This window comes from Corvus brachyrhynchos, unplaced genomic scaffold (genome assembly GCF_000691975.1).
Source record: "Corvus brachyrhynchos isolate BGI_N302 unplaced genomic scaffold, ASM69197v1 scaffold202, whole genome shotgun sequence".
Classification (NCBI taxonomy): Eukaryota; Metazoa; Chordata; class Aves; order Passeriformes; family Corvidae; genus Corvus; species Corvus brachyrhynchos.
Genome location: NW_008238132.1, coordinates 7140021 through 7164463, shown reverse-complemented (window position 1 = coordinate 7164463; position 24443 = coordinate 7140021). Strand labels below are relative to the sequence as shown.

At 41.2% G+C, this 24443-nt stretch overlaps 2 protein-coding genes across 2 annotated transcripts in view; both read right to left on the bottom strand.

The window, feature by feature from the left end:
- Positions 1 to 13573: 13573 nt before the first annotated feature.
- On the bottom strand, positions 13574 to 17168 carry KCNRG (potassium channel regulator). The gene is made up of 2 exons (XM_008633186.2): positions 16396 to 17168; positions 13574 to 14565 (listed from the first exon to the last, which is right to left on the bottom strand). Exons 1-2 carry the CDS (start codon positions 16971 to 16973, stop codon positions 14313 to 14315), a joined length of 831 nt encoding a protein of 276 aa, XP_008631408.1. The 5' UTR covers positions 16974 to 17168; the 3' UTR covers positions 13574 to 14312.
- An 884-nt stretch (positions 17169 to 18052) lies between these two features.
- The window catches only part of TRIM13 (tripartite motif containing 13), a 12742-nt gene continuing 6351 nt past the window's right edge, over positions 18053 to 24443 (bottom strand). Inside the window, exon 2 of the mRNA XM_008633187.2 lies at positions 18053 to 19836. Within this exon, the coding sequence (XP_008631409.1) occupies positions 18604 to 19833 (1230 nt within the window). The 5' untranslated portion in view covers positions 19834 to 19836 and the 3' untranslated portion in view covers positions 18053 to 18603. The remainder of the gene's footprint in view (positions 19837 to 24443) is intronic.

The window sequence follows — 24443 nt, the reverse complement described above, 5'->3', positions numbered from 1 at the left end:
AGCTTGGTTAAATAGAGTGTCAACACACAGTTTCTTAATGCCTTTATAGAAGCTTATTTTTGAATTGCTGTAGTAAAAATGTAGAGCAGTACTTTGTCCTTGCGATAAAACTTTAAACTAGCATGCTTTAATATCACATTTGCAGCCTGACTAATGCAAAGTATTTAGATAAAGTTCTGTCAAGAATGCAGGGTTTTAAAACATAGAAGTTTGTAAGCTGGCAGTGAACTAGCCTTGTACAGCCAGGTACAGCCTTGTTTAATGACTGAGACTCTTACAGGCACATCTATGAGAGCTTTTGCTATTTAACAAGGTACAGTTTTACCAAGAGGCCTGGAGGTTTTATTAATCACATTTGCTTTGCTTTAAGATGTTTTTTTATATGTTTTAAGTTGCTACCAAAGCAACTAGCTGCATACTTCCAGTTTGTGTTTTCCAGCAATTGTAGGAGACTTACTAGGCATTTTGGCTTTTATTTTTTCCAAAATGTCTGTAAAGAGAACCTAAAATCTCCCTTGTAATGGTCACTGTATATACATGTAATGATGGAATGCTGTAGGTACTGTATGAAATGTAGTACTGGGTGATGCAAGTATTCCAGAAAGAAATCTGTCACAGAGACACGGGATCTTCTGCTCTGAGATAAACAATACAGAGGTTATCTCTTTCTGCGTAGGGTATTGCCAGGGTTATAACACCTCATCTTCATTTAAGGAATTGCATTTGTGGCTGAAAATCCATAGCTGCAACAGTGCTAGAGAAACTGATGTAACAATTAGTTTTCTACTACAGCACAGAAGACTGGCATGATGCCAAGAAAGCCAGAGTGCTTAAGGACTTTTTCTCACTCTTAGAACACATTAAAAGAATCAGTGATCAGACATCTTGGAACAGCTGGCAGAAATAAGAGGGTAAGGCTATATGCTGTGTTTGAAAAGGGGGAATGGGAAAGATGGGGACAGAACAAAGAGCTGGTTTAAAATTGTCACGACTTGCTAAAGTCCCTCAGAAGAGTTTTAAGAAACTACCTGAAACAATCTCAAGCAAGGGGACTCTTCCACAAAACAGAAAACCTGGGTTTCAGAAGCCTGAGGAGATTCAAGTTCACATCTCCTGCTTCTGAAAAAATACCTAGTGGAAGTTGCCCACAGATGTTCCCCATCTTTCTTGTTAAATCAAGGATATATGCAAAAAAGTCACAAAACTATTTTGTTCAAAGGTTGTTGGCAGTGATAACTATTGCTGTTAGCAGATGAAAGCAAGCTGCAGGTAGGATTTCAAAGGGTAGTGGAATTTGCTTTTATTGGACTAACTGTGCAGTTCCTTGTATGTTCCATATTTTCCTAAGATGTTTCCTGAAGTAATGGTAAAGCGAGCATACAATAAATATAAGTACCCAATAAAGCACACTAAAGGAATACCTTATGTTTCCAGCAGATGAACACTGAGATAACGAATTATTTGTGAATTGCATCACAGTCCTCTATTACACCAAAATTCTGGGTTTTATTGCTGAAGAGAGCACCAGTAAAGGTGGCTTTAAACTGCTTTATGCTCCTACATTCTCTGAATCTGCTGAAGATGGAAAACAGGGAGCGGCATTAAAGAACTTCATGGCAGTTCAGCAACCAGCAAGGGGATTCACCTCTTCCCTCCTGCAATCTACCCTCAAACTGCTTTCTTCTTTCTGTGTTTGAAGCAGCTTTTTGAGTCTTTGGGTTTCGGGGGTTTTTGTTTTGGTTTGGGTTTTTTTCATGGGAGAGTTTAGAATCCCCCTTATAAATTAGCAGCATAGGTAAGAGCCTGTTCTAGGTTGAAGAAGATTCAAATAACTTCTCCTGTTCAGAAAAAACAAAATATTCTTCCTTTTCTGAGGAGTGGTTACTTCATTCCCAAATTAGGATTAATCTTCAGGACTTCCTCATGGTTCTTGGAGTATCTTTAATTTTTAGTTTGTTTAAGCAATTCTAGGTACTTAGAACATACAGGTAAATTGCAGAGCTGTTATATTGTGATCCCATTATTTTATGCTTATTCAGGCATAAAGTAAGTAGCCTTTTAGAGAAAAGCACTGCCTTTTGCTATGAATGTATCTCAGTTTCCTCTAAAATTGCAGGTTTTTGTCTTTAGCTGTGAACAATTGTCCAGAGTAGTGGAGATTTTCAATTGTAATTGACAGGATCCCAACTGTATCTCTCGGTTTTTTTCATGTTTACTGCAGGATTCTTTTAAAAACAGCACCTGGTCCTGGTGATTTGTAGTGTTCGAGTTTCTCAGGCTTTCAATAGGGTCTTCTTTTGAGACATCTAGGCCTAAGGAAACTACTGTGATTCCCCATAAGGCACATCCTTGAGAAAGGAATTTCTCTGTCACCCTTTATGTTAAAAACAAATAATTTATATTGAGCTTCTTTACCTGTGATGCTTTCTTTCATCTGCCTCTGGATATTACATAGACATAACAAAAAAATAGAATCCTCCTGAATTCTAGTATCTTTAAGAATACTTGTAATTCTTGTGTGTGTGTGGTGCATTGATACAGGGGCACTGCATGCAGCCATTGGTACCTGTGAGTCTGGTACTCTTGAACAGCAGAACATTGTTCAGCAGCACCTGTGAAAGCAGTAAGTGCATTTCTTTGTGCAAGAGCAGTGTTAATTAATCCCCTCATTCTTCAGACTACCTACCAGTGGCTACAAAGAGCTTTTCATTAGCCAATGATAGTAGCAATTTTATTTTTCACTAATCTTCATTAGTTTTTTCTTACTTTACTTTCTTACTTGTTTATATTAACACTCAAATAACTATTAATATGTGGTTTAGTTAAGAAACTGTAGCATTTCTGGTTTGTTGGGTTTGGGGCTTTTCCCCTTTGGTTGGAGAAATTGCTTCAGCCTAGGGAGAATTCCATGTCTATGGATACCCCATGAATGAGCACGACCTCCCTGGAGGTTGCTACTTGCTGTGTAATGTAGTGGTGTCATTAAAGACTGTACATAAGATACACTTTACTTGACTTGATGAGCATCACATGAATCCTCTAAGAAGGCTGAGCAAGCAAAACATCTTGCGTCAAGATGTCACAAATGATACAGGCACCTGGCCTCTGGTTCTAGTTTGCCTGAGCAGAAACAAGATTTGAGAAAGACCAGAGCTCTTTTGCTTTTCTAACTTCTTGTCCTAGGCTGTCAGCAACTCTCCTAACATGGCTAGACCTTGATTAGATGGAGACAAGGAACAGAACATTTGCAAAACAGATCCTGATTTTATCCTACATAAATTCTTCTGAAGAAGTTAAGCACAGCTCAGACCTGGGAACACCAGGCAGTTGAATGATGCAGAGTTGGAATTTTCATGACACATGGTCTACAGTTCTTGAATTCCTTGGCAGCCATAATTCTAGAGAAATTATCAGCAACAATGTGGCACCAAAATTAATTATAGCAAGGTTGAATCACCTTTGAATCCTTGAGCTTCATCAGAGGAATCCAGCTCCTCACTGTCAAATCAGGCTCAGAATCACCCCTCATAAACGTCAATGGGTGTCTGGCCTTCAGTAATGATTCAAATATTCTCTACTCTGCTGGTACTGAGAGATCATTTTTTATAAGTTTCCAGTGTCCTGTAGGACTAGTTCCATGTAAAATATACCTGTGCTTACTCAGAACCAGAAGAGGACTGAAATGTTCTTTTGTACAATTCTCTTTAGCTGGACATCCTACACCAGTAGAGAGGTAGGCGTGGTTCACACTAGGGCAGCTTATAGAGATGGGAACTTCCTGTATTTTTCAGCATCTCACAGATTCAGAAGCACCGAGGTTGGAAAATGCCTCCAAGATCTTGCGTCCAACCATTAACCCAGCATCACTGTGTTCCCCACTAAACCATATCCCCAAGTGCCACAACCACGTGCCTTTTGAACTTTCCCGGGGATGGTGATTTCACCGCCTCCTTGGGCAGCCTGTTCCAATGCCTAACCACCCCTTCAATGAATAAAGTTTTCCTACTATCTAGTCTAAACCTATGCTAGCACAACTTGAGGGCCTTTCCTCTCATCTTGTCACTTGTTATCTGGGAGAAAAGACTGACACCCACCTTGCTACAACATCGTTTTAGGTAATTGCAGAGAGCTTGTTTGTTGTTCCAGGTAAGAAGTGACAGGATGAGAGGAAATGGCCTCAAACTGTACCAGGGGAGGTTTAGGTTGGACAGTAGGAGGAATTTCTTCTCAGAAAGGATGATTAGATATTGGAATGGGCTGCCCAGGGTGGTGGTGAAGTCACCGTCCCTGTAGGTGTTTAAGAAAAGATTGGATGTGGCACTTGATGGCGTGGTCCAGTTGACAAGGTGATGTTCAGTTGGTCATAGGTTGGACTTGATCTCAGAGGTCTTTCCCAAGCTAATTGATTCTGGGAAAGCTGCCTCCAATGACAGCAAATATTGACACTTAGAGCAAAAAGATGCTGAAGTTTTATCTCTGCTGCAGAAAGAATTACTTTCTGAAAATGATGGTCTCAAATAGAGTCTTATTAGTTAATATTGCAAATGCTAATTTGAAATGGTAAGAATTGCCACAGACATCTAGAAGGTATTTAGATATGGTGCAGTAGAGTAGCAACATTTCCAGAGACAGACACCTTTATAAAAAGTATTTCTTTATGGTTTTTCTGAAGCACAAGGAGCTATTCAATGCTTTACATTCTCTTGGTATAGACAGGGTTGTACAAACTCTTCTTAGGATCCCCAAGACAAGTAAACACCAGTTGTCAAGTACAGGCATCACAAGAGCATAGGCTTTCCAACCCTGCAGGCCTAGATGCCCTCCAGCAAAGCAGCACAAGACTTAAAGATGAAAAAAGAAAAGACAACTTGTATGTGGCAGTTCACCTGCTTTTTTCATCCACATGGCAGTGTCTGTTTGCTCCAGAACATTGGGAATGTTTTTACAGTTGTACCTCTTCCTTTCAAGCACTGAAGTGGTTTTATAATGTGTTAAAGCCTACCAACTGTCACAGAGATTTGTGTATTCTATTTTAGTCACTCCTTGACTCCTTTTGGTCACAAGGTATTTTATGAGAGTATGTTAGATCATTAGTAACACTGCTTCTTTTTCTATTGAAAAGAGATCCCCTTTTTATTTCTTAAAAAGGGAAGGGGAAAGGTGATAGTGACCCAGTTCCAGTACAGTATTCACTTTGGCTGTCCCAGATCTCAAGAGATGTAAATGTATACAGCTGAAAGATCAGATACAGAGAAATGTTTTCAACCAGCAGTTTGTCACTACCAAGTTAGAAAGCCCTGAGAGCTCTGAGCTTTTGAAACAGTTATTTCCACACTGTTACCCACCCTGCCTGAAGGAACTGTGTGGTTTTTCTAGCAGGCATCATTGCCTCCAGTATAAGACCTGCATGCTTGTCACTGCCTGTTTCAGAAGAACAAAAGCCCACATATGCATGCATGTCCTGAACACTCCGTAAGTAATCTAAGAACTGTCATTATATCCTTTGCTCATGGCTTTATCTTGGTCCTGAGGGTAGACAAGAAGTCAGCATAGATCCCTCCACCAAACAGAGATGATCCAAACCATAGCAGTCTGATGTTCCATTAGCCTTCTATGACTTCGCGTAATATTCAGCTTTTCTGCTCAGTCTCAGAGCCTACCTCAGAAGCTCATTGAGAGCATGGATCATGGGTCAGAGGGTGGTGAGGCACTGGCACAGGGTGCCCAAAGAAGCTGTGGAAGCCCCATCCCTGGAATTGTTCAAGAGCAGGTTGGATGGGGCTTGAAGCAACCTGGTGTAGTAGAAGGTGTCCCTGCCCATGGCAGGAGGGTTGGAACCAGAGGATCTTTAAGGTCCCTTCCAACCCAAACCATTCTGCGATTTTATGGGTCAGACTTTCAATAGCTTAGCACAAGACAATGCTACAGCACAGCTTATGGGGGTGAACTATAGCAAACAGAGGAGTCGCTTCAAGTGTTCCTGTGCCTGCTAGGGCGTTTTCCAGCCAAGTTCTGCAGGGAGTCTCCAAAAGATGAGTCGTGCAAGAAGATGATTGTTTGCCCATCATTTTTCCATTTCCAATCTTTATGTATTCATAGAGATTTTGGGACTGCATGTGGACACCAGTGAAGTCTGGACTGCACTATCAATTGTCAAAGAAATCTTGTAAGAGCAGAAAGCAGTTTTAGCCTAACCAGTGATGGAAGAAGCTTCTGTTATATCAGGGGCCATGCAGATACAGTTTTTCATTTACATTTTTGACATGGCCATATTTAAGCTATTAATGTGTTCTGGGGATCTACAGTTTACTGAGCCATCTTAAGAGGATAATATTTCAAACAACTATAGATAGCAAAGGAATATTACATGGCTTAAGGATAGAATTGCAAATGGAGAAAACAAAAGGTAAACCAGTCTGTTCCAGGAGATACATTTCCACTTCATGGAAAATTAGTAACTTCCTGATAGGGTTAGTGCTCACCATAGTGCAACTGGCATTGAAACAAAGGCCACCAACAGGACATAGCCATTAAGTATCCAGGAGGCTTACCACCCCAGCACTACCAAAACACTGCTGTTATTCTGATCTTCAAAGTTTGTCTATTTGACCTCCAAAAGCTTAGCTTCTGTTTCCGGATGCATGAGATATCAACATGACTAATCCATCTGATGTCTGGATCCTGCAATGTTTCACTTCACAGCATGTGTGCAGAAATTACCTCCTAGAGAGAAATTTTCTTCTTTGGGTATGCGAACTATCACCGGAAAATATTCTACAAATGCATTAACCTAACACATTGGAAAAAAAAAAAAATCCCTATAGTCCCATGAACATTTAAGTCTCCCGTCCAGGTTATTCTGTGCCATTTCCAGGTTTGTATAGCAGCTATAACCCACCCATTTGTTCACTCCTGTGAATCTGCTTTTCCTTGTCCAGTGGCATTGAAATATCTGGCAGCTCTGTCCTCTCTTCAATACAGTAAGTTGTATCTCTTTGGTCCCACAAAGGCCATGACTCTTTCCAGCCTAATTTTATTCCTTAACTTCCTCTCTGTAATGGGAAAGAAGTGAGTTTGCCACCTTCTGTGGATCTCTGCCTGCCCTTACCATGTAGCCCCTTCCTCTGTTCCACCAGGACCTGGCTGAGGAGTGGGCTGAAGACATAGTAAAACCACAAAGATTAAAGGATAGAAGGATCAGCATGCCTTCTGTTTATTGTTGAATACATTGTAAATAAACTGGTATGTCAGCAATTATTTTATTACTCAGTTTAGATATCACTGGGGAACAAACACAAAAACCATAAACCAGCCTTTTCAGAAGGCCCTCAATGAAAGCTACAAACTGGCTTTGAAATTCAAAGAAAACTCAGTTCCTGACTCCAAAGTACTAGTAAAACCCCAGACTTGATGTTTCCAATCTATTGCCTTTTTTTTTTTTCCAATGGAGAATCAGGATGGAACAATGTTGCAATGTTTAATTCTTCGCAGTTTCAGCAAGCACTCAGCTGAAGTTACTGACTGCTGTAACAGTAACTTGCTTAGAAAGCAAAGCCCTAAATTAATTTTCTACAGCAGACTTGTACACATTACTGTTTCCAACCTTTAGGGCTACATTCATCATCCTTCTGACCAGAAAGAAGACACCAATTGTTGAACCATTCCATTAGAATGAAAACAGAGTAGAAATGGAGGAAGGATTCTTGGAAAAATTTACACATCAGATCACACTTCAGGGGGTTATTTCATCAGAAACTACATGATGGTCTAGAAAACTGAATTTTTTTTTTTAATAGAAGTCAGATTTATTTGTATATGATGACTAGTGATTTACATCTCACCCACGCATTTGAGAATATTCAGGGCTCCAGGCATATCTCCAGCCAGAACCAGACTATTCAAATCATTGTTGGTCCATCCATTTACTAGTTACAACAAGGCCTTCTGTGACTAATTATGGCCTGACTGCAGCAGGAGAGGCAGCTTCAAAGAATGGGAATCTTCAGACACACTAGCAGTTCCCTTGGTTCCCAAATTCTTTATTTATGTGGATTACATTGAGTTGACAGATTTAACTGGGCTGTTGAATATACGGTCAAAGAAGCAGAGTCACTCCCTTCCCTTTTATTGTCTTCTGAAGACATAACAGTCATATGCATCTGTCACTACAGAGAGGAAGTTCTCCATCACTGGACTTCATTTGGGGTTTTACAGGCTGTTTCAGTAGCATTTGGGAATAGATCAATATATTTGGTAGGAAGTTGTATTTCTTCATGATGCACTGTAAATCTTTTATTGAAGATACTCCCACTGTTTATTGTTGAAAATCGATAAAAATAAACCTTGTAAAGTTAAAGCCTGGCAATGGTTCAGCACCAATCAGAGGGAAGGAGTAAGAGGCAATGAGCCTCCCTCCTCTTCTTGGATAATCCCCAGCTTGTTTCTCAATGAATTTTCAGTAACACTTTCCAGCAATCTGGGAACAAATTTTTTTTTTTTTTAATAGTATTCAAAGTTATGAACGCTTCATTGTGAATTCAAACAGGACTTTTGATCCACTCTGGTGGCTTTCTGGTACTGAATTCAGCTGTGGATCAAAACAAAGTATCACCCAGGTTGTGTTGGATATACCTGAGGCTTACCCACTCAAGAGATTGACAAAAGCACATCAGCCTTGCTCAGGTCAGATTAAGGGAGTTATTTTTCAGCTCTGGAAAGCTGGAAACCAGCCAAAATAGGTAGAAACTGGGAAGAGCTCACTGGGCAGAAAAGTTTCTCCAAAGTTAACAGATGTTACTATGACTGGGCATGATGCAGTTACTCCAGCATCATTGTTTTGCCCTATGGCTATTAATTCCTCATATACAGCATCGTAGGGAGGATCTTCTACTACTTACATGAAATTCAGTTACAAAGGTAAGTGAAAAATGGTTTGGAATTATTTAGTAAAGGGGAAACCTTCCCAGTACTATAGCCAGTGCAGAGATCAGTCTTAGTCTAAATAGTATCTTAGTCTCTTGTATTAATTTCTAGAGCTTTATTTAATCATTTGTACAATCACGAGTGCTGACTGCAGAACCTATAAGAATGCAGTGACTGCACTTCCCAAAGAAACAAAAACCCTCATGAACTGTCATTGAAATCAATACCCAAAGAACAAGAAGGTATTTCACAATAGACTTTGTCCTTCCTGGTATCAGCAGGCTACTGAACAATTCAAGTGGTAAATAAATGACATGTCCCCCAAAAGAGATAAGAATGACACAAGAGAGTCTTCCCAGTGTGTGAAGAAGCAGGCAAAAAGTTACTTAAAAGCACAAAAAATGTAACCCACTAGAAAAGGAAGTCAACACGGTGCAAGAACAGGGGGATGGAAAAAAGTTTGTGGTACCTCTATCCTACCTTTTGCCAACTTTCTCAAGAGAATTCCTTTTTTTCCTACGAAGATGCAAAATTTGCTGATTTCAGCTGTATTTCTCTTGAGAAAGTTGGCAATGACTTGAAGAAGTGGATTATGTCAGGGATAACAAATTACTTCATTGGAAAATAAAAGTCTAAATGTCTCAAAATCCCATTCCCATTTAATAAAAAATAGAGCTAGATGTGAGCAATCAGCTTCTGGTTCTGTTGCATGTAAAAGCACGACCAAGTCACCTCCAACATGCTGCTAGTCTAGCAGAGATTGTGTTGTGAGATACCAGAGTTGAATTGCCTGCCAAGGTTTGGTTAGAAGTACTCAGTTTGGCACATAATCTGGTTTTGACAAAGCAGCTTTTAAAATCAGTCAGACTCCCATCAGCCAAATTCACTTGTACAGCTGTTCCCTTCTGTGTGAACAACTCTGCTGAGCATACACCTCACTGTCTGCTCTCTGCTGCATCCCTGCTTGTTTGGAGCTTCAGAAGGCAAAAACATTGTAAAAACATTGGCCACTACTTCTAAATTCCTGCCTTGGTGCCTGCGGGTTACACTGCATACCACTCCAAAGGGCACAGAAAAATTGCCATCCTGGCTCAGCAACACTTTACAGTACCATAAATAACCTTGCAAGGTGGAGGCCAGCTGAAGATCCTCCTAGTAAATCAATGCTATTTTTATATTAATTTGTCTGCAAATGAACATAATTTCACCCCTCCTCCATAATTATTGCTATTTAGTTGTAGCTTGAAGCTACACAACACCTGTAGCTCTACCATCACTGCTTCCTTTTTTTACAGAAATCCAGGAGGGTGTTTTCCTTGAAGAACCAGGTTCAATTGAATTAATTAATTCAATTAATCTTCCATTAAAGTTATGGTTATCCTACTGGTATCAGTCAGACACTTTCAACAGATTTCTATCAGATTGTTCACACACATGCTCTCAAACTTACTTAAGGAGCTACCAGTTAAAAAAAAAAAAAAAAACAACAAAGTGAAAGCATTGTATAAGAGCCTAGTCATGCTCTCTGCAGGCACACAAAGTGACAGAAGGTGACACTTCTCAGTTCAAAGCTAAGTGAGAATAAATGCTAGAAGAACTCTGGGAACCCAAGCTTGCTGATAGTCATGTGCTTTGCTTCCAAAAGAAGTGTAGTGTCACAGCACACTGTCACCTAAGGGCAAGGTAAAGCACATATGGTTCTTTACATGACAACAACTTGTACTGGTATATTTTCCAGAGCCAAATATTGCATTCATGGAATGATGCTGGTGCTAAGTAGAAATTAACCCATAAGGGGAACCAGAAAGTGTTCAGCCCATCATAAATTGTTACTGAAATGGTTGTATCAAATATTCATTTTGCCAAAGACATGAAACATGAGTGATGGCATAGGTTAAAACTTCAGGGCTCTTTAAAAATTGAAGTATTTAATCTTTTCTTTCACTTTATTAAAAAAAAAAGTAATCCAAATTTCAATTTTGAAAGAGGCTGCTGCAGCAAGGAAAACAAAGCCCTTACTTTTTTGGTAGGTGAAACATTCTAGTTGTTACTATGAGGGGTTCTGAAACTTGTCTCAGCTTACATCACTGCTATTGGTGATCATTTAGTGCATAATGTCTAAATACAGCCTCAAGTCTTATTTTTTTAACGTCCTCTGTAAAAAGTTGCATTTTTTGTCTTGCGCTTCACATTATTATTGGCTAGTGTCTCCACCTACAATATCCACAGTCAATGACTCACCCAATAATCAACATTGTTTCCAAACAAGGAGCGTTGTCTCTGTAGCACAGCAACTTGTGGGGACAGTCATCCCACACAGCTTGTCTGCTCTGTCACCCGACAGTGGTCTGACCTCAAAGCCCACCATGATAGGCTTTCTGGCATGGACCTTCACAGAAGGTCTCCACAGAATCAAGGAACAGGCCAGGCTGGAAGGGAACTCAAAACATCATCTGGTCCAGCCTTTCATGTGAAACGGAGCCTCCATGAAATCATTTAGCATCCTCTTCAAAACTTCCAGTGACAGAGACTCCACCACATCTGTGGGGAGGTTGTTCAATGAATGACGGTTCTCACTGTAAGAAATATCTTACTGCAAGAGAAATATAAACATACTGACATTATTGACAAAAAAAAAATCCCATTTGAAGTGAAAGCATTCACCCTTACATTTCCTCAACATTTATGACATTATATAACCCGTAAGCAGCTTAGGAGATGTAGTCCCATAATCACATTATTCTCAATCCAAACAGCTCTAGAACAAGCAAAGAGGTCCTCACTGTTTCTGCCGAACTTTTGAACTTGAGTCAAGCTGAAATGCCCCAGAGAAGAAGCCAAAGAAAAGAGGTGTCCCATAGTGGCACCACCAGTTTAGGAAGATCGATTTCACTGGAACTCCTTAGGGCAAGAAACAGACAGATGAGTCCCATCACCCACCCCCATTATCAAGTGCTGCAAAAAAAGTAATGCATTCACATTTTAAAACTAATGAAAAGCCAGATCTAATTGGTCAGCCAAGAAAGCCCAAAGGGGTTCTCCTGGGCTGTTTGAAGCCTTGGGAAGGTGGTGTTTTATCAACAACAAAATTGAGATGCAAGTAATGAATCCCTGAAGCTATTGCTATCTTCTTTCCCTGCCTTGACAGAAGGACAAAGATTCTTAATTTATAAAGCTTAGTTTTTTATTAGTTTACCTCTCTCAGTACCTGAGCTAATTTTGGCATCTTTACAAAGCTTTGTACAGGACTAACATTTCCAAGGCTTTTAAAGCCACTTCTGCTAAGCCTTCCAACTGTGTTGTGCTTAACAAGCACTAAAAAATCCTTTGCACTATTTTGTTTAAAACTGTACAAAGTCTTTCATCTGAAGGACTGTTTATCACATTTTCATCTTTTTATGGTTAAAGCTCTAAAAATTAACTGACCTTTTGTTCACAAAGAACCTTGTCATTTAATTCTCGGAACCAAAGAGTAGCTTAATGCCACCAGAATGGGAGGAGAGGACAGAGGAGTGTTCTGCAAGAGACAGTCACGCGTTATTTCATGGACCACAGCAATGGCCTTCACAAAGCCACACAGCAGTACAGTTCGGGATGTTCCCCTTACACTGCTCTTAGCCAATGGCAAGAGTCAGTGAGTGGAAGCACTAATCAGTCCTTGGGGTTTGTATTCCCCCCCCAGCCACTTCTCCAAACTGTTGGGATGACAGTTGCATCAAGATGTTATTTCTTCATGTATTACTGTTGTGGTTTGACACAGCTAAGCGTCAAGCACACGAAATCAGTTATTTTCATAAGGGGAAAATAAGAAAATATTGAGAACTAGAGAGCTGCAAGGCAAAACAGGTTCAAACTTAAACAGTTGTGGTACAAAGAAAGAGTTTTATTACTAGTAGAATTTAAAGTAAAAAGAAATAACAAGAAATCAAAGCAACTCTCCCCCCCTGCCCCCCCCTTCCAGCACTTCCCTCCTTTTACCCAACCCACACATCACTATCTGTAAGGATAACAGAACATGGGATGTTAGACAGTGTTACAGTTCTTGAAAAGTCTCTTTCTTATGCTTAAGAAAAAAAGGGTTTTCTTCTGCTTCACATGGTTCCCAAACTGCCACCAATAGCAGACCCGCCTGGAAAAAAAGAAACAATCTGCTGTGGTGTAAAACATCTCTCCCATGAAAAAACTCATAGTTCCTTCACACTGCAAAACATGAGCCATCACATGGGGTTATTAATCTTTTTAAGGATGAGTTATTTTGGCCTGAACAAAAAGGGTTTCTTCTCCACAAGTCTCTAAAAGTCTCTCACTGCTTCTATATAGCCTGGCATAGGCACTCTTCACAATCTTCACGGGCCACACGTGAATTCTCCATCCCCCCCATGTACTCCAAATGGATTAAAGAGACAGTTTGTGGTATTACGGTTTCTTACCATGGCATGCAAGAAGGTTTTTAAGCTGCACGCCAGAATCGTGGCACCGCCCTCTTTTCTCCCGTCGCCATGCTCAGCTCCGTCCCACGTGACTCACTTCTCTTTCTCTCTGACTCTGACGCCGCCATGTTGAAGGGTGTTCTTGTTCAGGCTTTACGGTGGGGAGTGTGGTGTCTTCTTGGGTTCAGCGAGAAGTGTGCTGGCTGCAGACAGGAGTGCTGGCTGCAGACAGGAGGCTCTGCCAGCTCCGCATGGAGAGGAGAGGTTCCAGGAAGCCGCGCCGGATGGCTTTAGCTGTGCGGCAGTCCATGGCTGGTTTTAGCTGTGTGGTTTGAGCTGCCTGCGGCTCTGGGACAGTTCTCCCCCCCAGTGGCCCAGGGTCCGTGCCACAGTGTTGGGAAAAGGGGAGGGGGGCAGGGGCCCCAGCCCGGCCCAGCAGGGCCCAAAGGCTCCAAGGCCCCCCCACCTTCCAGCAGGCGAGCTAGAACGAAAGGAAATTCAATTCCCACCTTGCAGCGCGTTTTAAATATGTAAATTGTGAGAAGCGTCATTAGTCTAAAAGACTGTCCATCAACTCAGGTTCAACCCACTACAATTACCATTTTTTAAATCTACTTACAGATTAGCACAGAACGTAAAAACAATTTTCTAGAAGGGATGGCTGATGCTTTGCGAGTCCTCATGTAAATTTTAGCCACAGAGAAAAACAAAAACAACTCTTGGAAATGCTGAAATCTGGTCCACAAACCCAGTATTGAATATGGGCTTCTTTTACTTATAGAGGTTGGAGTAGTAAAAGGCAAGAAAGCAATTTTTCCCCAAAGATACTTGAAAGAAATTGTGTTTGTTACTTCCCTCAATAGTTGCAGTATCAAACAAGTCCCATCCCCCCCCCTCAAAAAAAGGCCACTAGTGCTGACACATCCCTCTTCTACATTCAAAAGATGGAAGGAAAAGCCTTTATTTCCCTTTCTGCACTTGGCTTCTCCTTGCCTGTGCTACCCCAGAGCTTCCTGGGGTTTGGTTCACTGTGATGGTAAGGCCTGTTGCCCTCTTCATCCTCTCAAAAGTGTAGCATTCAACCTTCTCTTCACTTACGACTGTCCTGGTGCTTATGAGGCGAAATCCATCTTTGAGTAAAGTGTCAAGCAGCAGGCCTAGGACATTAGTACCATTAATCAGCTTTCTATTATCAGGCTTTATGGAAACATACCTAAAATCAGAAAAAAAAAAAAAAAAAGCAGTTACAAAACACTTTAACTACTTCTTGACAGCATAGGTCAACACAGCTGCACTGTGTTTACAGCAGCCAATCTCCGGATTTTTTTTCCTCCTTTAAGGACTACTGAACTCTTTCCTTCATTAAGAGCAATTCTCAGTTCATTCTGTTACATGCTGGGGAAGAAGCATTTCTCTTTCACACCTGCCCCCACCACAAAACTTACCTGTGAGGACCCCCACCTCATCTCACTTAACGGAGGAGAAGAGAGCAGCAGGTTCTGCAATGCTGCAACTGTTTTTCAGTGAAAGTAAATGGTGGACAGCGAAGTCACATTCACCCCAAGAGCATCACTCCAACACACAGGATCTCTCTCTACAAACAGTGACATTTATTGCAAAGTTACCTTGTAACAGCAGGACTTGTGGTAACAAATGTGAAAATCATTTTCACATGGCCTCAAATGATTTTATTTGATATAAAGTACAGTGTAAGAATCTATCCAGACATTCTGAGGAGCAGAAGTCACGTAAAAATACTATTACAAAATATATAAACTGACGGGTGAAACTGTTCCACAGTTCACAGGCAAGTACACCTAACATTCATGGAAAGCACAATAAAGGCAAAAATGTCCATGTCACCACAAAGATTAAGAGACAGAAATTCAGCAAGGCAACATAATCAAATTTGACTTGTTTCATTACTCAAGATAAGCTTTCCTATTGTTCTGCAGAGGGAAATTTTTACCAAGTCTGAAGAAATCAATGAAAAAATCAGAAATATTTTCCCCACTACTTAAGTTGCCATAACCTACTCAACCAATTGTTAGTCCATTAAAATTACTAATATGTTACAAAGTTAAGGTTTGGCATACAAATCTACATTGCTTCACAAATGCAAAGTAGTTTTTATTCTACTTGCTTAGCCAAAGAAAGCTGGAAGAAAGATAAACTTTAATTTTTTTTTTAAATAATTAAAAGACTGCTGTGTTGGTTCATATGTTCAGATAGAATAACCCATTTGGAAATATTTCAATGAAATTTCCATAAAATTCCAGATGTTCTAACAGCCACAGAGGACAAATTAGGTTAACATTTTCTTATACAGTAAGAAAATGTCTCCATGTAATAGAGACATCCAGCAAAAGATTGTTTAAAAAACCTAAGTTGTCATTAGAATACGATACTGCTATCACAAAAATTACTGATACACAGTTATCTTAATAAAAACAGAACCTGACTGAATTCAAAGAAAACCCATTGTGAAGCATAGTTAATAATCTGTCTCTTCTCCCTCCCCCTAATAGAAAGCTGTACAAAAGCTTTCCAGTCCCTGAAATGCTGTCTCAGTTCCACTGGTGTTTTAACCCTTCCTGCAATTCCCTGTTTCCTGTTTTCCATATGAAAGCCTTTTGGACATAAGCTATTGGAGATTTTAGGCTTCCCCCCAGTACTTCACTTCTTTATTTTATTACCTTTACTTCATTTTACTGTGTTTTTCATGTTCTCTAGAAGGTGATACTGCGAGATTCTGAAGTGAGTGAGGAGGAAAAGGCAGAGAGAGAAAGACCTGAGAGAGCTCATAAACAAGCATCAAGAATAATATTTTAGAAAGCTGAAGAACAGGCAAATCAGCATAACAGAAATTAAACTGGGTGTTTCAGAACTAGAAAAAGATAACATCACACTAACAGAAGGAAGGAAACATATTTCTTTTCTTTCAGTTTCTTTATAATGAGCTTTGCTAGCATGTAGCGTGCACTTCATGAACAGGAAGTCACAAAGACATGTCCATAATGAGAAGTCACTCTAGGGACAGTACCTGGCCACAAACTGGTCACTAGCAGAATACTCAGTACCACACAGAAAAACCATGTCATGATGAGAAGGTCTTTCCAAAGGCAGCGGAACAAGTGGTTTCTGAGAAGGAAAAGGGCTGTTCCAGCCCTGTCCTGACTGCTGCCCTGTAAACACAGTGATCTGCTCAGCTAGTGCCTCAATGGTGGTACTGCAGGAACCAAAGATCCGGAAAAAGGCCTGCATTTCTTGGGGAGAAAAACGCACTTCCAAGATCTCCCGCCTCGGCTTCAGCAAATGTTCTTGGCTCAGGAGGTTGGCCAGGGGGTAGAGTCCATAGAATTCTGCTTCTCTCTGCAGCCTCTGATAGTCTGAGAAATCAGTTGGTAAGGAGACCTGGAGAGTCCTCAAGAAGTCCATGATGTAACTAAACAAAGCTCCATCTCTGTCCACAAAAAACTCTCCATTCACCAGTTTAAATTCCCGGTCATCGTCATTCAACATCCGTGCCAGCCTGGACTCCGGGAACTGCTGCAAGGTAAAAGCCCGGGTTACAAATCTCACACCTCCCACACTCAGAACGACCACCTCTCGACTACTCATGGCTACCTCAGCCACCCAGGAATCGTAACTCTGATCTACGTGTCTGTGACTTGATCCTTCCTAAACTGCAAGGCAGCTGCAAGAACCATTGTGTACTTTTAGCAAGTGTTTGGAGCGAGGTGTGGAGCAGCAACAGGATTCCCAGGCAACAAAGATGTAAATATCATGTACAATAGTTTTGTTTGCTGGGTTTGGTTGCTTGGAAACTTTGATTCTTGGAATTTAATGTTTTATTTTTGAAATGAACAGCTTGCAAGGACTACTGGAATACAGTGAATGGACTGTCACAGCTTATGAAACCTTGAGAGAGGCCAACAAATATTCCCAAAGTATGGCACACGTTATGTTTGTTTTCTAGAAATGTCAGTTCCCAAGGTTTTCATTCCATACACTGCTGTTCATAGGACCACTGCAAAAAGAGGTTAGATGTGCTTCAAGCAAGACGTTTCAGTACCATATATTCCAAAAGAAGGGCACTTTAGAGAACTCAAGCTTAAGGTTCCCTTTAAATCACTATTATCTAAGGCCAACTCAGTACAACCAGAAATTCAATTAGCTCCTGAAATGAGATACACAAAAATACAGTAACAGCAGAAGAACCTATACAAGGTTCTTCAAACACCACCAACATCCATACACCTGTTACATCACACAACCTGTTCAAGGAATCATCCAGTAATTTTTCCTGGCTTTCAGAATTGAAATCTGGAAAGGCAGAGAGGGAGAGGAGAGCAGCTGTTGTACCTGCCACCTCTGCAGGACTAGAGCCCAGGCTGCCTTCCTATGGCAGACCCCTGCATGCCTTTCACTGCAGTAAGTTCTTTGTGTTAAGGCCAGTTTTTAAGAAAGTGTGGCTTCAGAGAAACATGGATCTAACAAAACAGCTCAGTTACCCCAGCAATTCAATGTTGGAAAAGTAAACTGCAAAGTATGAACTATCTGCAAAGTACATACTGTCTTGTTCTTATCATTACCTCTAGAATTTTTGCTTGCCCTGAAGATACATTTGGTATAGAACACGTAATCTGAATGCACAGGGTAATTACAACATTTGGTTATACAAAAAAAAAAAAAAAAAAAAAAAAAAAAAAAAAAAAAAAAACAAACACAAAACCAAACCAAAACATACAGCTATTTCAGAGAGAAGTAACATCATCAGATAGAAACTGGTTCCAGAACATGAATGATGCATGCTGCATTTTGCAGTGGAAGGGCAGTCGTCAGCAAACCTGTCAGCACAGTGCTCATCTCAATCACAACTCTTTTTCCTCTTTCCAAACGATCTCCCAGTTAGATTTTTTTTTAAACTACAGTCTTTTATCTTATTCTACAGTTACATTAACATCAAACGAAGTACACAGTTTTGCCCTATATTTTGGTAAGAAAGATGATTTACAGTAAGTAATATTCCCAAAATCACCACTGAAAGAAGAATCCACAAAGTGTTTTTCAAAGCGCCATTTCATCTTCTGGTTTAGCAGCACTCAAACTGTGTGAACATTATGAGTGTTTTGGAATCATTTTGAATCTTTGAATGTTTTCACTGGATGTCTGAAAAGACCAATTAATTTAAGAAGTTCCATGTTTTCTTCCCCAGATCTCTCTTAGTTCTTATATTCCAGCAGACACTTCACAACAGTTTATATTTACACACAAACTGTGCGACATTATCCAGTACAACCAATGTATAGTTTTTACACTTTTCTCTTAGAAGTGAGGCTCCATCTGTCATCTGTTCCCAGTAAAAGACTGCATGATCTGCTATCTCCACGGTATCTGCCAAATAGGACAAGCTAATTGTAAGGAACTGAGATTTCCAGCACTGGAGATTGTCAATGACTGACTCCACAAAGGATATTCTGGTAACAGCAAGAATGAGCAAGAAAATAAGAGAGTTCACTATAAATCTGCGTGAAAAGACTGAGGGAATCTTGAATTTGAAAGTGTTGTTTTCCTGAGGCAAGGAAAGTTTGTCCACGTCAACTAGTTTTATTCCATTCCACTGGCTGGTATCAAAGCTCTTCATTGTGGGACTGATGTCCACAGTGGAACAAGGTAAAGGGGTTTCTTTGAGCACCTTGATTTTTTCCCTGAACTCCTGCATCTGCTGCAGAAATATAATGGGTTCGGACACATCTTTGAAGGCCTCTGCTATGTTAAAAGCCATCCGCTGCTCCTGCAGAATCGTGTTCAGTTTATTGATTTCTGGATCGTAGGCCTGCATCACTGCAAGCTTCATGGTCTCAAAGTCAGAGAGAATCTCATTTCGCTTCTGCTCCAGCGTGTGCTGCAGCTTCTCAAAGAACTCCTTCACTTTGTCAGAATCTTTCGTCAGCATCTGCAGAGCTTTCCTCTTACTGGTCTCTAAGGTATCCAGCCGTGAGAGGGCATCTCCACAACGCCAAGTTTCAAAGCCCTGAAACAAGGTTTCAAAAGCCCGCTTCTCCTGGGAATAAGCTTCTTCAATGGAACAGAAAACATGCTTTGTGTGGTCACCACGGGTGGCACAAACCCCACAGATCAGCTGCATGTCTGTCCGGCAAAAAATGTTAAGGGGTTGCCCACTGTGCACTTTGCACACAGGCATTTTTGGAGTTACTTTGATTTTGTTGTACTTCTCCACAATACCTTTCAGGGAATAGTTGACCTGCAAGCTGTTGACTCCAGTAACAGGAGTCTCCTTCCTGCATGTGGGGCACTTGAAAGGGGATGGCCTCCAAAGCACATTCCGCACATTTCCCTCAAGAATTCCTTCCAGACACTTTCTGCAGAAATTGTGTGAACAGGGCAGGACACGAGGATCATCAAACAGGCTACAGCAAATGGGACAGGTGAGATCTTCCTCTAGGAGCTCCATCATATCCTAGGAAAGAGAAAAAAAAAGATGGTAACAGAACTTACAAAACTTATTTCTCCCTCGAGGAGACCATACAAAAACCAATCTCTATTTGAGATACATCTCAGAGAAAAGGATGTACTTTTTCCTCCAGTATCCTTAAGACAGAGCCTCAGCTGGGTTTTTGCAGCCAGTCCCTGTTAACTGTGGTATCTGGCCAGCAAATGGCAGGCACAAGAATGGTGCAGTGCTCAGGCAGAACCATTTTTTTGGACTCTCAACCAGAAATGCTGAAAAAGAAGGCTTGCCATCCCAGCAAGGATTCTGAAAGAAAATAACTCATGTACTGATAATAACAGTGCAAGACTTACTTGCTGATGCAATACACAGAAACAGGATTTGCACAGAAGATACCCAGCCAATAGATATGCCCTTCTAAGATTTTATTACTCTCTACTTGCTCCACTCATCCAAAGTGTCCAGTTCAAACCCCATGCACTGGTACTGTGGACAATACTAAAAGTGACTGAAAAAGCCCAGCTGCAGTATTTCTGCTGTTACAGAATACAGGATGTGTCTTTTTGTTCTACTTGCAAGGCCAAAGGAGAGTCACCACTCTTTAAGAAGTTTAACAATTAGCTTTTCTCTTGCTCCTGCAATATTTTTAAATAACCAACTGAATCTGTTACTACTGAGCTATTCAGCACAAAGTTAAAATACTTCAAATAACAGCTGCCCATAATCCTTGATAATTCATCATGAAACAAAACTGCTAACCATTTTTACTCATCTGCAATCATTGGAAATTCAGTGGAATTTCCAATTCCATTCTCACAGCATTCATGCCTCAGTAATTTCTTTTTGTGGAGAGAATCTACAGGAAGAATATTTATCATGTAATCCTTCCTACTGGAAAGTCTCAGTGAAGGGACCCAGTGCACTACCCTTCCCCTGCCTCCAACTAAAGCCAAGTTCTCAGACGCAGACACCTTGTAACTTACAGCATGCTCTAAGAAAACAAACAGCTAATAAAGACTAAAATAGGTGACAGTCTGTATTATCCGAAGCTCTCAAGCACTTAGTTTTGAGCTATAATTAGAAAGATGCTTTCCTTGCATAAATTCCTTCCATATTATACAACATATATTCATATATATGTAATAAAACTCCTTTTATAAATTGAAAGACATCACAGAAAAGTGCATCAAAGTACTGTTGTGTCATAAATGCATGTGAATGAGCTCTTAATTAGTTTTGATGTAATTATTAAGGTTTTTGTCCCCTCAAAAAAAAATGAAGTGGAAAATGAGGGAGCCAAGAGGCAAGCTGCAAGGGAAGATCCACGCCGCACAGGACAAGAAGAGCAATAAAAATCAATACCACTGATCCAAGGAAAGCAAGGTTCACTACCAGGAGAAAGGTGAGGTCAGTCCTGACTTTTCTTCACAAAAGGACCAATAGTCCCAGTGAGACTTCACAGTAAAAGCCATTCTTGGGAGGTGTAAGCAAACCTCCCATGCTTTTCAAGTGAGGAGGGGTTGTCACAACCCAGAAATTCAGTAGAAGTTCTCAGTGGGCTGAACAAAGACAGCAGTCCAGTGTCAGGGAACTCTTATCCTTTATTATACAGCCACCTTAACTCTGACAACTATCCCACTATTTAGTCATAGAAGTGTTCACTAACAAGGTCTTAACTTTTACAATGAACTTTACCAAGCTCCCAACTCTACCAGCAAACTTTGGCACAGAGCAAGGGGTAAAACCCGATTGCTGCACTTGCTGGAATAAAACAAGAGAGGAGAGAGTAAAGATGGAAAAGAGAGAAAGTGAAGGAAAAAGATCACCAGTCCTTAGATCGCACATCAGTCCTGCCACCATGGACAGTCCAGACCTGGGATCAACAAAAGCCCAGGACTGACACCCTCCCTTCTACAGTTTCCCTAGTGCACATCCCCTCATTCCTCGCACCATTTGCTGCTGCTGGCATACGCCTAGCGAGCCCTTTAGAGCCCTCCAGGAAATGAGTCAGGGGAGCTGGGGGCCTGTGGTGGTCCAGGAGCCCCCTTTAGTGAGGTGCCCGGGACTTGCCCCTTCTCTTGCCGCAGGCACACTGAGCGTAAGCCCTCCGGATGATTTATAAGCCCAGCAATGAAAGGAAAGCTGGCTCACAACAGCACTGCCCTGCCTTGGCAGAGCCCTCCCTCCCCACGCCACCTTTCCTGTCACAGCACAACAGTCAGAATGTTTGAGACAACCATGCTTACGTGCTTATGCCCCACCACAGGCGTATTCTCTCTGCTTGTTGGAAAAAAGAGACTTTGGAAATGTTGCCAGCTTTTTTACTCAGGACTAAGGTCAGGAAGCAGAAGAAGCCACCACTACAACTGCGGACAAAATCCCAGAGAAAAAGTCTAATAATTCTAACTAATGGGTTTCCTAATAAGCCCACAGATCCCATTCAGAAACCTCATATTCTGTGAGGAGAATATGGTTCTGAAGCACCTCTCATGCTCTCAAAGCAACATTTCCCTTCCATCTTTTTCCTAGTGCTAAAAATAATCAGATGACAGGAAGATTATAACTTTGTCCCTGCACTCTTGAGTCTTCCTCTTTGTGAACAGCTCTCTTTCCAACTTGTGCTCATAGCTTTTAGCCACAGTAGCAGCACAAAAATCAGTTCTGCTCATGTGTTAAGAGGATAAAAACTACAAAACTAAAATGACAGTTTTCCATCTCTTAGTAAATGGAAATGCACAGTGCAGAAAATATTTGCTCTGGTCCATCTCCTTTACCAGGGAGGATTTTACTTTCCAGTTAGGGAGCTGGAAAAGCAGCTTTGCATGCCTGACAGCAAGGACAGCAAACCAACGCAGAAAATGCGTACTATAACACATTCCATCAAAATTGCAGGACAAACTCTGAAGATTTTCACACTCCTAAAAAATACAAAAAACATACACAAAAAAGCTTAATGATCCAACTAAAACTGTCCTGTTGCATTCCAACCCCACTTACCCAATTACATAATTATGCTTTATAAATACAACTGAATTTCAAAACCCTTATACAACATCATTAAAAACACTGGATTTTTAAAAAAGAAATGGGCAGGTCTACAAGTTCCCCTACCCCCCCCCCCCCCCTTACAACACCACAAATGCCAAACCAAAATACCGAAGACTTGTATGACTGGTTGGACAGATGAACTTCTGTCTTCTTTAGACTATTAATTTCAGACAGTAAACTGTCTGTGCATTGAAACATCCCTTAGTAACCTGGTATTTGTGTGATGAACTACAGCAACATTTCAACTCTTCCACGGGGAATTTCCCTGTGTAACTTCTGAACCAGGTTTGGGTGGCCCTGGAATTCCCCACTTGTAGCATGCGGACCAAAAGCATCTCTGGGTACAAACCCAACAGATGTCACCCATCAGAAACAGCAACTTGCACAGTTTTATCATTAGGAAGAAGAATGGCAAAACACATCAAACCATAAAAGCAAAAACAACCACAGTAGCTTTTTCCCACACTCCAGAGAGAAACTCATTTAGCATGCTTCTCAGCACAGAAGTTGGGTTTATCAGCCAGCAGCATGCTGAAAGCAAAACCTGAATTTTACCAGGCTTCAAACAAAACGATAACTCCTGAATTACAAGTTTCCTGCAATGGCATGTAAACGTACTAAATGAGACTTGACCAAGTCAGGCTACATTTCTACAAGTAGTTGAGCTAGTCAGGAAAGGTGTCATCTCCCTTCCTTGGCAAGGACACCAGTCTGTGTCAGGACCCTCTATGAGCAATTTCACCAGCCTTCTGTCAGACTGGTGCATTGAATCAGCCCTAAAAAGAGTCCCACACAGAGAGAAAGGGAGATGGAAGATCCTCCTTCCAGCAGCAATGATCTTAAACCTGTTAATCTAATGACAGAAACTGCAACCTAATGGAGGGTCATTGTATACATTTTAATGTGGGACAACTGACCTCCAGGAGCAGTAGGTAACATAGAATCATAGAATGTTAAAAGGTTGGAAAGGACTTCAAAGGTTATCTAGTCCCAACTCCCCCTGCCATGGGCAGGGACACCAACCACTAGATGAGGTTGCCCAAGGCCTTATCTAACCTGGCATTGAACACTGCTAGGATTGGGGCATCCACAACCTCCCTGGGCAACCTGTTCCAGTGTCACTGCCCTCACAGTAAAGAATTTCTTCCTAATATCTAACCAAAATTTCCATTCTTTCAGTTTGTACCCATGACTCCTTGTCCTGTCACTATAGTTTCTGATGAAGAGCCCCTCTCTGGCTTCCCTGTAGGCCCCCTTCAGTTACTGGAAGGTTGCTGTCCAGACAGCAAAAAAGACCTGGGGAAATTGCCCATGCGTTAAACCTGGTATTTCATGGCCATAAGTTTTTCCAGAAGCACCAGGCAGATCCAACCCGTTCAGACTCCAGAAAGGCACGAAGGCCTGGAGAAATAAGCAATCTGCGTTCAGTGCATTCACAGCCCCACGAACACCGTTTCCCCCACAGGGCTGGACGGTCTGTCGACCGCAGGGGCTGCCCCAACGCGGGCCCCCGCGCTCAACCCATCGTCCCTTGACCTGGCAGCCATTCCCTTGTTGCCCTGGTTACA